Genomic DNA, 12,225 nt, shown 5'->3' with positions numbered 1-12,225 from the left:
CCAGGTGGTCTTGACTTGCTGTGTAAGTAAGGATGACCTTGAACATCTGTTTCTCCTACTCTTATCTCACAAGAGTTAGTGTCTTATGTGGTATAAAACCACCATGGCAGTCTTATGTGGTACTGGGGATCTAAGTTAGGCGCATGTATGTATAAGCACTTAGAAGAGATACTTCTTTAAACTTGAACTTAGCCAAAACCTTTGTCTACTGTTTTCCTAGCCCAGCTTCCAGTAGCTAGCACTTTTCCAACTATTTTGTTTTCATTAAAGTATTGTACTATTAATGATTATTTTTATTTTATGTGCATTGGTGTTTTGCCTGCATATATGTCTGTGTGAGAGTGTTGGATCCCCTGGAACTGGAGTTAAAAACAATTGTGAGCTGCCATGTGCTGGGAACCCGAGTCCTTTGGAAAAGCACTCAGAACTCCTAACCTCTGAGCCATCTCTCCAGCCCTAAGTGTTGCATTATTTAAAAATGAAGTATATTCTTGCTGGTTTGTAATGTAGCTAGGTATGAAAATGGGCAGTGATGCAAATATATTGAATAGGAATTTTTATTTAATCAACTTTATGTAACTCCAGTAGTGGTGAAATATTAGTATAGTATAGACAGTTTAAACATTCAAATGTTGACTAAATTCTTTGTTACTTATTAAAAGTACATAATAGTGTTATATTTTATTTTTAATTAGAGATATAATACCATTTGAGTATTTATAATATGTTTGGCAGTGTACTAAGTTTTTTATGTATATTTGCTTTCTCTTTTTCTTCCTTCCTTTCCTTCTTTTCTTCCTTCCTTCCCTCTTCTTTCTTCTTCTTCCTCTTCTTTTTTTTTTTCCCCAGGGATGGGGATGTAAACAAGACCTCACTGTGTAGACCAGGCTGACCTTGAACTTATCATATAGCCTGCCTCAGCCTCCCAGGCACGAGGACTTTTAAAGCACACACCACTATGTCTACCTCTCTATTTCCTACATTTAATTCATGTGACAGTTCTGGTTAAGTTTCTACTCTTCTTCCCATTTTACATACATTAAATGCTTTCCTAGAGTCTCTCAGCAGTTAAGTGGCAGGGCAAAGCCTACAGTCTGCTGAGTATGATACAGAGTTCTTAAAGGAGTTAACTGTCTCATTAGCCAGACCAGGGGACAGCCATCACATGGGTGCAGAAGAGAAAGGTGTGACGAACATAGGCCCCCTTAATCCACTGTTTTAACATTGAGAATTTTTTCTTTCTTTTGACAAGTTAAGGATGTTATTTATTAATTTAATCAGTTAAGTTTTGGGGGTTTTGTTTTGTTTTTTTGTTTTGTTTTATTTTGTTTTTTTGGCCTCGGTTGTCCTTGAACTTTTTATGTAGTCTAGGCTTACTTCAGACTTCTGATCCTCCCATTTCTAGTTCTTGGATGGTAGAATTACAAGTGTCCACCCCCACATCAACAATAACATACAATTATTTGGTTAACTCTTTCAAGCATTACATTTTTTATTTCATTGAAAGTTACATAGTTTAAAATATGGTAAAATTTTAATTACTAACTTTAATTACTAACATAATTTTTAATGATGTTGCTGATTTTTTTCAAAAGTGTAGTCAGCAAAATAGACTTAGAGGAGAAATATACACCTATTGTAAATATTACCTAAATTATTTAAATAAACATGTATTTTATTTTATAGGGATTACAACATCCAGTGTAAGCATAATTGGTCAACGTATGAACTATGGGTTTGGATGTGGTGATTTTGAAGATGATAGGTCACATGACATTTCACCTAGTGCTTTAAAAATACAAAATAAGGAACCCCCAAGACATAAGCATACAAAAGGTTTGTAAATTTCATGACAAATTAATTTTTAATATTCAATATAGCTAAGTCAGAGTCTTCTCTAAACATACCAAGGAAAAATAACTAAGAATTTTTAACTTTAAGGTTTTCAACTTACCGTTCATTCTATTGATAGATTTTCTCTGAAATAACTTTTTAGGATTTTTGGTCTATGCTCTTGTCTAAAGGAGCTGATGCAAAGAACAAAACATTAGTTAAAACTGGGAATCCCTGGGCTTTACCCCAAGAGCTTGCAGGTACATACATGCAAACAGGTTTTCTATAAGACATTTCTTCACTCAGAGTGAGAACAGTCATGTGAATGAATGTCTGTGTGAATGTTAACCATGGAGTCTAGATGTGGCAGCAGGAAAGTCCTTCCCTTTCTAGAAGAACTTCTTGTTATTGCTAGCTCCTTAACTGTTGTATTTTAAAACTGCAATAGTGAACCGGACATCAGGTGAGTGCTTTGTCCATTTCCCAAGTTCCTCTATGGTAGTTGCATTTAAAATAATTTCTTAGCCAGCACAGTAGTTTCTACTTGTAGTCTCAGCATTTGGGAGCTTGTGACTGGAGAATTACCCTGAATCTAAGGCCAGCCTGGGGTACATTGTGAGTCCAATAAGTAAAGAGCTACCTTTTTTTTTCCTTTTACATGTGACAGCTGTGAACCTGCTAAGACCAACATTTAAGCTGGGCATGGTGGTGCACACTGCAGTCTCAGCACTCATGAGGCAGAGGCAGGATGCTCAGACATTTGAGGCTACCCTGGGCTACATAGTAAGACCCTGCCTCAAAAAGAATGACCAAAAGGAAAAGGAGAGGGGAACCTCTGGGCGTCATTACTCCTAATCATCTTAAATCACACATGGGGAGGCAGTTGCGTGTTAGGATGTGTACTTATTTGTGTGTGGAAGTAACCCAGTTTAGCCTAGAAAATTACGCTTTTGGCTTGAGATTGACCTCTTCTGTTGTGGAGCTTGAATTTTATTCTCCACTTTCACTGCTTACTTCTGATGACGATCGCGTGATGATTCTATGATTGTATGTTTCTCTCTTCTTCAACCTGGCCTGTGTAAGCTCCTCAAGGGAAGGAAGGTTTCTGTTTCGTTGTTGATCTCTGTGGTAGCTAATATATAGGGTGTATTCTAATTTTAAATATTCATTGAATGGACTGTTTTGGATTTGTTATGAAATATATTTTCAATTTTTAAAGGCTATATAATATCCTAAAATATACCACAGTGAGTGCTTTTTAATGTGCCGTTTTGCCTTTCTTATCTTTGTTTCTTTTTTTTTTAATTCCTTTTTCTTTTTCTTTTAGGATTTACAAGGTCGTCAAATTTACAGCAGATTTCCAATTTTGACTTCACATCTACAAGTACAGATGACTCAGTAGTAATTGTTGGAAAAGGTATTTCTAAGTTGTCTAGCTTTTAAATTTAAGCATTTACTACACATAAGCAATACTGGTCAGTATTAAGTTGAAATAATTAAAAGTGAACACTTAATTTTATATTTTTTCCCATTAATGAAACCATGGGGCATTCATGTTAGTAACTTTCAGAAGTAGTTAGATACTTGTAAGGCAGTTTAGGGATATCTATAATAACTATATTATACTTTAATGTCAAATAGGTTTTATCAGTGTAGCAATTAATGTAACTTAATGTGAAATTTCTTATTTCTAATGAAAATTCAAAGTGAGCCCTTGTTATATATTTCAGAGATGCAAGGCAACCTTGCAGAAACAAAATTGTCTTTAAATATTATTTTTTTAAATGCCATCTTAGTTACTTTTCTCATATCTCACAAAAAGTGATGTAAGGGATGAAGAATTGAACTTGGCCCCTGAATTGAATCATACAGTGCTTTGTGGTGGGGAGTCGTGATGACGGCAGTGTGAGCTGGCTGCTCCCAGTGCATCTGCAGTACGGAGAGCAGAAAGACGAATCTCATGCCCGGCTCACTGTCTGCTTTCTATTCAGCCCACTCACCTTCAGGGTGCATCATCCCTCGGTTAGACTTCTCTGGAAATGTCCTTATTGACAAACCTAGAGGTATTGTGTCCAAGATGATCGATCACAATTTCAGTCGAGTAGATTTACTATCACAAGTCCACCCCTTGTCAGTTTGACATTCAAACACATCACTTTATGGGCTTTTATTAATTTTCTTATTTATTTATTTATTTATTTATTTATTTATTTTTGGTTTTTCAAGACAGGGTTTCTCTGTAGCTTTAGAGCCTATCCTGGAACTAGCTCTTGTAGACCAGGCTGGTTTCGAACTCACAGAGATCTGCCTGCCTCTTTTTCCTGAGCGCTGGGATAAAAGGCATGTGCTATCACTGCCAAGGTCAAATACATCACTTTAAATCATAACATTCCAACTTTGGCCTGATAGGTTCATGATCATCTCATAATACAAAATATAATTATTCCAACTAACAAAATTCCAGTAGTCCTACCATTAAGAAGTTCAGAATCTTGTCTGAGACTGAAGGCAGTCTGTTAGCATGGACCTCAGTAAAATAAAATACATTTTAAAATAAGATAAAAACCATGTTGCATACTTTAATATACAATGACACAAAGTAAACATCCCCATTTCAACAGGGAGTAATGGAGCCAAGGAAAGATGGGGCCAAAGCAAGACCAAAAAACCCAACAGAACTGTCACCAAATCATGCAGCTACGTGTCTGACATCTGTGGCTTGTGATCACAGTGTCTGGGCCATTGGCTTTGAGTAGCCCTATTTTTCCAACTCTGCCACTTGCAACACATTGCCGCCTTCTTAGGCCAGCTCCACTCTATGCATACAGCTTTCCTCAAAAACATAATCCTGTAGTCCTGGATCCCTAACATTCTACAATCTCCATTACAAATTAGCCTTCGCACTCATAGCTTGTCCCATGGTGTCTATTACCGTGATAAAACTGACATGGGAGAAGAAAGGGTTACAGGTTACAGGTCCACCATGAAGAAGTCAAGGCAGGAACTCAAATAGGAACCTAGAGGCAGAAATGGAAGCAGAGACTATGGAAGATAGCATTCCACCATGGTAGGAAGACATGACAGCAAGTGGCGGCATGGTAGTAGGAACAGGAAGTAGGCAAGGCTATGAACCCTCTAAGCTGGCCCTCCTAGTGGCATACTTCTGCAGCAAGGCCTTATCTCCAAGACCTCCCCAAGTAGTATCAGTAAGTGGGGACCAAGTGTTCAAATGCCTGAGACTGTGGGGAACCCAGTTTCCTTCACCAGCCTCTCAAGGAGCCCCTTGCATGGAACCTATTCCTGTCACATACTACTTGGATACCAAATTTTCTGGAATCTTGACACAAGTTTCCATGGCCCTTTATCTCTTACTTTTTGCCTGCTTGCAAAATTACCATGTGGATTATACTACCAAGTTCTGCTGCCAGCTTGGGTTGTAATGTTTAGGTGTTGTAGCCATCATCACTTTTGTCCTGTGTGTGCAGTCAGGAAGCAGAGTGGAGTGATCGCTGGTGCTCTGAAGTTGCTCTTCTCTGAGAAGCTAAGATGTAGCAAGGTTGTCCCATGCTTGGAAAAGCAAGGAAAGCACCCTTTATTTATGTGTTTGTTTTCTTAACATATATTACATCCTGACCAAAATTTCCCCTTCATCCTCAGTACCCCCACTCCCATTTTCCCCTAATCCACGCTCCTCCGTTTCTCTTCAGAAAAGGGCAGGCCTCTCAGGGATAAGCCAAACATGGCATATCAAGTTAGGAATGCATCTTTTTGTTCAGTATTACGAAATAGATTTCATTGCAAATAATTTGCTTGATAATCTCATTAAATATCCTCTTCAAATTACCTCTAGACTATTTTGAAGATTTAGTTTATAATTTCAATTTCTCTTGTGTCTTGGTCAGTGTTCTATTTCTGTGAAGAGACACCATGACCAAGGCAACTCTTATAAAGGAAAACATTTCATTGGAACTGGCTTACAATTTCAGAGATTTAGTCTATTGTCATCATGGTGAGAAGCATGGCAGCATGAAGGCATGGTGCTGGAGAAAGAGCTGAGAGTTCTCCATCCTGATGTGCAGGCAGGAAGAAGAGAGAGACCCTAGGCTTAGCATAGGCTTTTAAAGCCTCACATCCCTCACCCAGTGACACACTTCCTCCCACAAGGCCACACCTCCTAATCCTTTCAAATAGCAACAATCCCTTATGACCACACATTAAAATTTATTAACCAATGGGGGCCATTCTCATTCAAACCACCACATCTTATATCCATTAACATATTTTTACTTGTCCAGATTTCCATATAAATGTCCCTCCCTCAGGATTTATGCTCCCCTTTCTTCCTTGTGTAAACAAATCCCAGTTTAAAGTTGTGCTCTTAGAAATCATCTTAAACTCCTAGTTCACAACAATCTTATGACCCTTCCCTTGATCCTTACTTAAAAGTCCAATTCTGACCTATATATTCATGAACAGCAGTCTTCTTAAATGGGTGGGATATTTGTTTTTATACTTCATGATTATTTAACATGTTTTACCATGTGTTAAATGAAAAAATCTTAAAATTTGTTACCTGGAATGTCATTACAGAAACTATAATTGCTTGTTGTTTGGTTGATTGCAGGTGTATTTGGAAATCCAAATTCAGCACCAGCAACTTGCAACCAACCAGTGATATCCTCTTTGAAACATGAGGATACATTCTCAGTGAAACCAAGCATTGAACCGCCCTCAGGGATTTATGGAAGAGCAGTTCCGCAAAATACCCCGTCATATCTTGATGTTGAAAATGACAAAGATGTAAGGTTCTCTACTAATCTTTAGCTATGTTGTTATTTCCTTTATATGAGCTGTGGGATAGCAAACATCTTTTAATTAGCAACTTTAATTTTATTTTGTGTGTGTGTGTTTGCGCGTGCGCACACACATGCGCATGCTGATGTGGCAGCCAGAACATAGCTTTGTGTGTCGGTCCGCAATTTACACCTTATTTTAAGGAGCACCTCTGTCCCTGCACTGTGTAAGCCAGGCTAGCTGTTGCACAGCTTCTGGGAATTCTCCTGTTTCTTCTCCCCATCTTGCTGTAGGAGAACTGGAGTTATAGATGCATAGCACAATATCTGGCTTTATTTGAGTTCAGCAAGCTTGAACAGCACACTCTTTTTTGTTGTTGTTGTTGTTTTGTTGTTTTGTTTTTTGAGACAGGGTTTCTCTGTGTAACAGCTCTGGCTATCCTAGAACTCACTTTGTAGACCAGACTAGCCTTGAACTCATAGAGATCTGTCTCTGTTTCTGGAGTCCTGGAATTAAAAGTGTGTGCCACCACCATTTGAACAGTAAACTTGAATAACATACTCTTTATCCATAGAGCTGTCTCCACACTTGATTAAAATTTTAGGTAATTAAAATTTCTTTAATCACTTAAATTGTTGATATATAATATGTAAATATATAGCATATAACATAATATATGATATGTTATATGCTGAACCTAATGTACAATATATAAATATATATATTATATGCTATATAATATATAACATAATATATAATATATATTTTATGCTGAACCTGTGCTTTATATACTATGGTTGTGAGTGTATATATTCCAACAGTGACAGACTGTTCTTAAGCATGAACTTTGTTGGATATTTGCACTATATAATTCTTTCAGATTTCAGGAGTTCTAAAATAAGGATTGAAAACCATGTAGTTGGTCTAGGATCAGATATGGATACCGGTAGTTCTGGCACTTTAGAACAAAGGGCAGAAGAATCATGAGTTCACAGTAATACAACTACATAGAGAGGCCAAGGCCAAACTGGGCTTTAGGAGGCCAAGACCAACCTGTCTCAATAAAAAAAGTATCATTTGTTTTATATAGACATGTAGCTTGCTTCTGTATCTCTTTCTCTTTATGTACGCACACACACATACCCACACAATTTTCTAAGATAAAGATTTTTTTTTTTTGTAAGACAGGGTTTCTCTGTAGTTTTTGGTGCCTGTCCTGGAACTAGCTCTTGTAGACCAGGCTGGCCTCGAAAGATAAAGATATTTTAAATGTTAAACTTTCTGAATACTTCCAGATATGTAGGCAGACTTTTCTCTCCCACCAGCAAGTTCCAAATAACCACTCAGAGACTTATTATTACTTATAAATGCTCATCTTATCTACCCTCTGCCATTTGTAGGTCCCTTCTTTCAACACAGCACATTCATATTGCTTCTTTATGTGTCTCTCTTGACTCTTCAGACTCTGGTTTTCTTCTCAGCCATTTGTCTCTGCCCCCAAATCCCGTCTAGCTATTGGCCAATCAGCTTTATTTTAACAATGAGAGCAACACCTTTTCACAGTGTACAGAGGATTATTCCATAGTGTTTCCTGCTTTTTGTCTAATTAAAAAAGGAAGGTTTTAACTTTAGCATAGTAAAATTATATATAACAAAAGCAGTTATCAAGTAAAAATTACAATATCAAGTCCATTTGTATTTTGCAAAATTAGAGAAAATATTATTTATCTTATCTTTGTGAGTCTAAAGTTTTATACCTAATTTACTTTTTATCATAACTAAGGAAAACTATAAGTTTAATTTTTTAGTCTTTACTCCATCAAAGATCCCAGAAGGGTGAAATGTTACTTAATGACAGGGACATCTGGCTGCCTGGACAGTTACCCAAAGTTCTTCATTGGGGCATCTAACTTTGGCCTACAGACATAGTATATCTGACAGACATCTCTGAGAAGCAGGGAATTTTGAAGGACTGAAAAAGTTTGTCATTTGCTTTCTTTGTATCCTGCTGGTTCAGTTTGTATCATATACTGTCAACAATTGAGGCAAGGGCAGTTTCTTTGCCCAAATGGCTAGCTTTTGCCATAAAGAAAACAACCCCATATGGAGTTTCTTCAATGCCCTTTATCCTCTTTTGAAGTGAATTGGTGCTGCCAGAAGCAGATGTGTCTCACTGTCATGAAAAACCTTAGGTTATTAAACATATTAAATATCATATTCTGTAGGTATTTGAAGTGTTTGAAGACTATCTATCTAAATATATCCGTGTAGGACCTTAAAAACATACCTAATGTGACTGACTATAAGTTTGACTATTATAGATGACTATTAATCTGTATTTCTTAATTAAATTATATATTACATTTTAAATGAACTGCATAAACACAAGACCCTAAATAAGAGTGGAAACATACATACAGTATAACAAAATTAACTTTAATCAATAAACCAAAATCCATACCAGTGTAAAATATTTTGAGATTACTGTCTTTTAGGTTAGGGTACATTTGATAATCTACCGTTTTATCATTCCTATATCATATCCCCCTTTTTTCCTTTAGAAAGAAATCTTTGAATTTAAGTCTAAATGCCATATGTAGGTGGAGTTTCTCTGTGGCTCAGCAGTCACTCGCAAATAACCATAGAGGCTTCGTATTAATTTTAAATGCTCAACCACTAGCGCAGGCTTGTTACTAGCTAACTCATACATTTTTAATTAACCTGTATTTTCTTATCTATTCTCTGCCACTTGACAGCACCTTCTTTCAACACTGTATGCATGTTCATCTTGCTTATTTCTGCATCTCTCTCAACTTCTCAGACTTTGCCCTTCTTCCTAGCATTCTCTCTGCCCCCAAAATTCTGCCGTATTATCAGCCAATCAGCTTTTTGTTAACAATGAGAGCAACACATTTTCATAGTGTGCAGAAGGGTTGTTCCACAGCACAGACATTTCAACTTCTTCATGCAGACTAAAGTTTCTATTGCAAAATCTACTTATGACAAGATGAGACAAAAGAGAAAAGAAGAACAAGAGCTTTTTGATGCTAAAGATTGTGAAAGGAAAGAGCTGAATCCCTGGGAACGAATAAAACATACAGGAACTGAGAAAATGACATCTGAAAGTAAGTAATGTTATGAATACTTGTTATTTAATGTGGGTGCATGAGGTCCAATACAGTTGTAACAGAGAACGGTGGAATAGATGGATAGTAGATGATTCTGCCTTTGATTAGCTTGAAGAACTGGAAACAGGCTTCAGATTTTTATATATGTGAGTATCTAGATTTTTTTGTATCCAGGTTGACTTAATAGTCCCTTCCATCCTCCTGGAGATCTCCTCTTTCACTTACTTGTTAGAATCGAGGTCATTGAGATAGTGGAGCTTGTGTTAGATCTTGATCAAAAAGTCTCTCTAAGGCTAATGAGCTAGCTCACAGGGTAAAGGCACGTGTTGCCAGACCGGACGACATAATGAAAGGTGAGAAGCAACTCTCACAGGTAATCCTTGGCCCTCCAAAAGTGCACCATGGTGTGTGTACACAAGAAGAAGTGTAATTAAAAAGAGTAAGTCACTATTGATCATCTATTCTATTTGTCCTTCAGTATTTTTTTTACTATATATTTTACACAGGCAAGAGTAGGTACCATGATTTCTGGGGCGTAGCTTTTGAGTGCTCGTGTGTGTGTGTGTGTGTGTGTGTGGGTGTGTGCACTTAGGTGTTTGTATTCATGTATTTGTGTATGGGTTTATGGAGGTCACAGGTTGAAATTTAAGTTATTTTCTACCTTGTTTTTTGAGTTGAAGTCTTCTCTGAACCTGGATCTTACAGAGTCAGCTACAGCAGTTGGCCACAGCTATGGGGATTCTTCTCTCTTTGCCTCCACAGGGCTGAGATCAGAGGCCTGTGCTGCTACATCCATCTTTTTACATGGGTCCTAGGGATAGAAATCAGGTGCTGATGCTCATTTGTCAAGTACTTTACTGAGAGTCATCTCCTGGGATGCCTTTAAGACCAATGGATAGTTCTTGGGTATAGTACAAACTAGCAAAAAATAATAGGTTAAATTGAACTGTTTTGTGAGCTTTGGTAAACATTAACATTAATTAATTACTTTTGTTAAACTAAACTTTGTAGACTGTATTTTCTTTCTTAAATTTATGTTGAGTTTAAAGTGCATATCAAGAAATAGAAGAAAATTAATGTATAAATATAATTATGCACATAATTTTCTTAAAGTAAAAATAAAAAGGTCTAGCATATGCAAGAATTGCAGAACACTTCTTGAAATCCTATGTGAATAGAGCTAATCAGATGGGAGGTGTTGGTATGTAAATTTGCTACCTAAAGTCATCACCATACAACCTGTTAAAATAGGCATTTGTGAAGTTTAGCTATTAATATTCTCAAATAATTTCACCATGTTTTAATCTTATAAAAGCCAGGGAGTAGGAGCTGGAGAGATGGCTTAGTGGGTAAAAGCACTGGCTAGGTGACCTGGTTCATTCCAGCATCCACACAGCAGCTCACAACTGTCTGTAACTTCAGTTCCAAAGGATCTGATGGTCATTTCTTGCCTCTCAAGCACTATGTGTGCACATATACACACACATGTTCACAGAAACACACACACACACACACACACATATATATAAAATTTAAAAAGACATAAACATCCACTAGGTCAGTGTTACTCCACTAAGAGTAGTAGTAAAGTACAAACAAAAACAAATCATAAATTTGGGAGTGCTCATTGTTACTACTGGTGTTGATTGATTTTGTCTATAATGTAGCCTTTACATTAGATTTCTGGTTTTTTTTGTTTTTGTTTTTGTTTTTCGAGACAGGGTTTCCCTGTAGTTTCTAGAGCCTGTCCTGGAACTAGCTCTTGTAGACCAGGCTGTACATTAGATTTCTGAAACCTATGACTGCTTTCTTAAAGTCATTCATGTATTATTTAAACATATGAATATACATAGAAAATTGTGATGTAGATCAACCAGAATTTAAATATTTAATTCTGTTTATAGTTATAAGCATATAGGCAGTAATATTTTCTGACAACAAAGTTCTAGTTGGGTATATCTCTATTTAAGAAGATTCCATAAGGCCGGGGAGATAGCTCATTAAGAGTGTTTGAATTTGGTTCTCGGCAAAAGCATATCAGGTGGCTCACAACCACATAGAACCTTAGGTTCGTGTGAGTCTGAAGCCTCTGGCCTCCAAGAGTATCTACACTCACATGCACATACCCCACTACCCACACATACAAACTCATTTTTTAAACTAAAAATATCAGCAGTTTCCAGTTCGGTAGATTAGTGTTACTCAAAGGATGATCCTAGGTCTACGTAAACTTTTGTATTGTTTTGAGACAGTATCTCATTCCATGGTCCAGGCTGGCTTTTTACTCAGTGGCAATCCTGACTCACCTTCCCAAGTTCTGAAGATACCGGCTTGAACCATCATAGCCAGCTAAATTAACGGCTTGTTACTTATCTACCTTACTTAATGTCTTAGTTAAGGTTACTGCTGCTGTCAAGAAACACCGTGACATAAAGCAACTTTGGAAGGAAAGGGTGATTTTTGGTTTTGG

The 12,225-nt window shown here is 37.0% G+C and overlaps 1 protein-coding gene across 2 annotated transcripts in view; it reads left to right on the top strand.

Annotated features, from left to right (window-relative positions):
• Togaram1 (TOG array regulator of axonemal microtubules 1) overlaps window positions 1-12,225 on the top strand; it is a 63,454-nt gene that overhangs the window by 28,430 nt on the left and 22,799 nt on the right. Inside the window, exons 8-11 of one of the 2 annotated variants that reach the window (XM_038337550.1) lie at window positions 1,687-1,836; window positions 3,161-3,250; window positions 6,458-6,633; window positions 9,599-9,752. In XM_038337550.1, coding sequence (XP_038193478.1) covers window positions 1,687-1,836; window positions 3,161-3,250; window positions 6,458-6,633; window positions 9,599-9,752 — 570 coding nt within the window. The remainder of the gene's footprint in view (window positions 1-1,686; window positions 1,837-3,160; window positions 3,251-6,457; window positions 6,634-9,598; window positions 9,753-12,225) is intronic. The other variant, XM_038337551.1, reaches the window with a different exon arrangement.

Source organism: Arvicola amphibius, chromosome 7, assembly GCF_903992535.2.
Source record: "Arvicola amphibius chromosome 7, mArvAmp1.2, whole genome shotgun sequence".
In the NCBI taxonomy this organism is placed as follows: domain Eukaryota; kingdom Metazoa; phylum Chordata; class Mammalia; order Rodentia; family Cricetidae; genus Arvicola; species Arvicola amphibius.
This window is presented reverse-complemented; position numbering and strand designations above follow the sequence as displayed.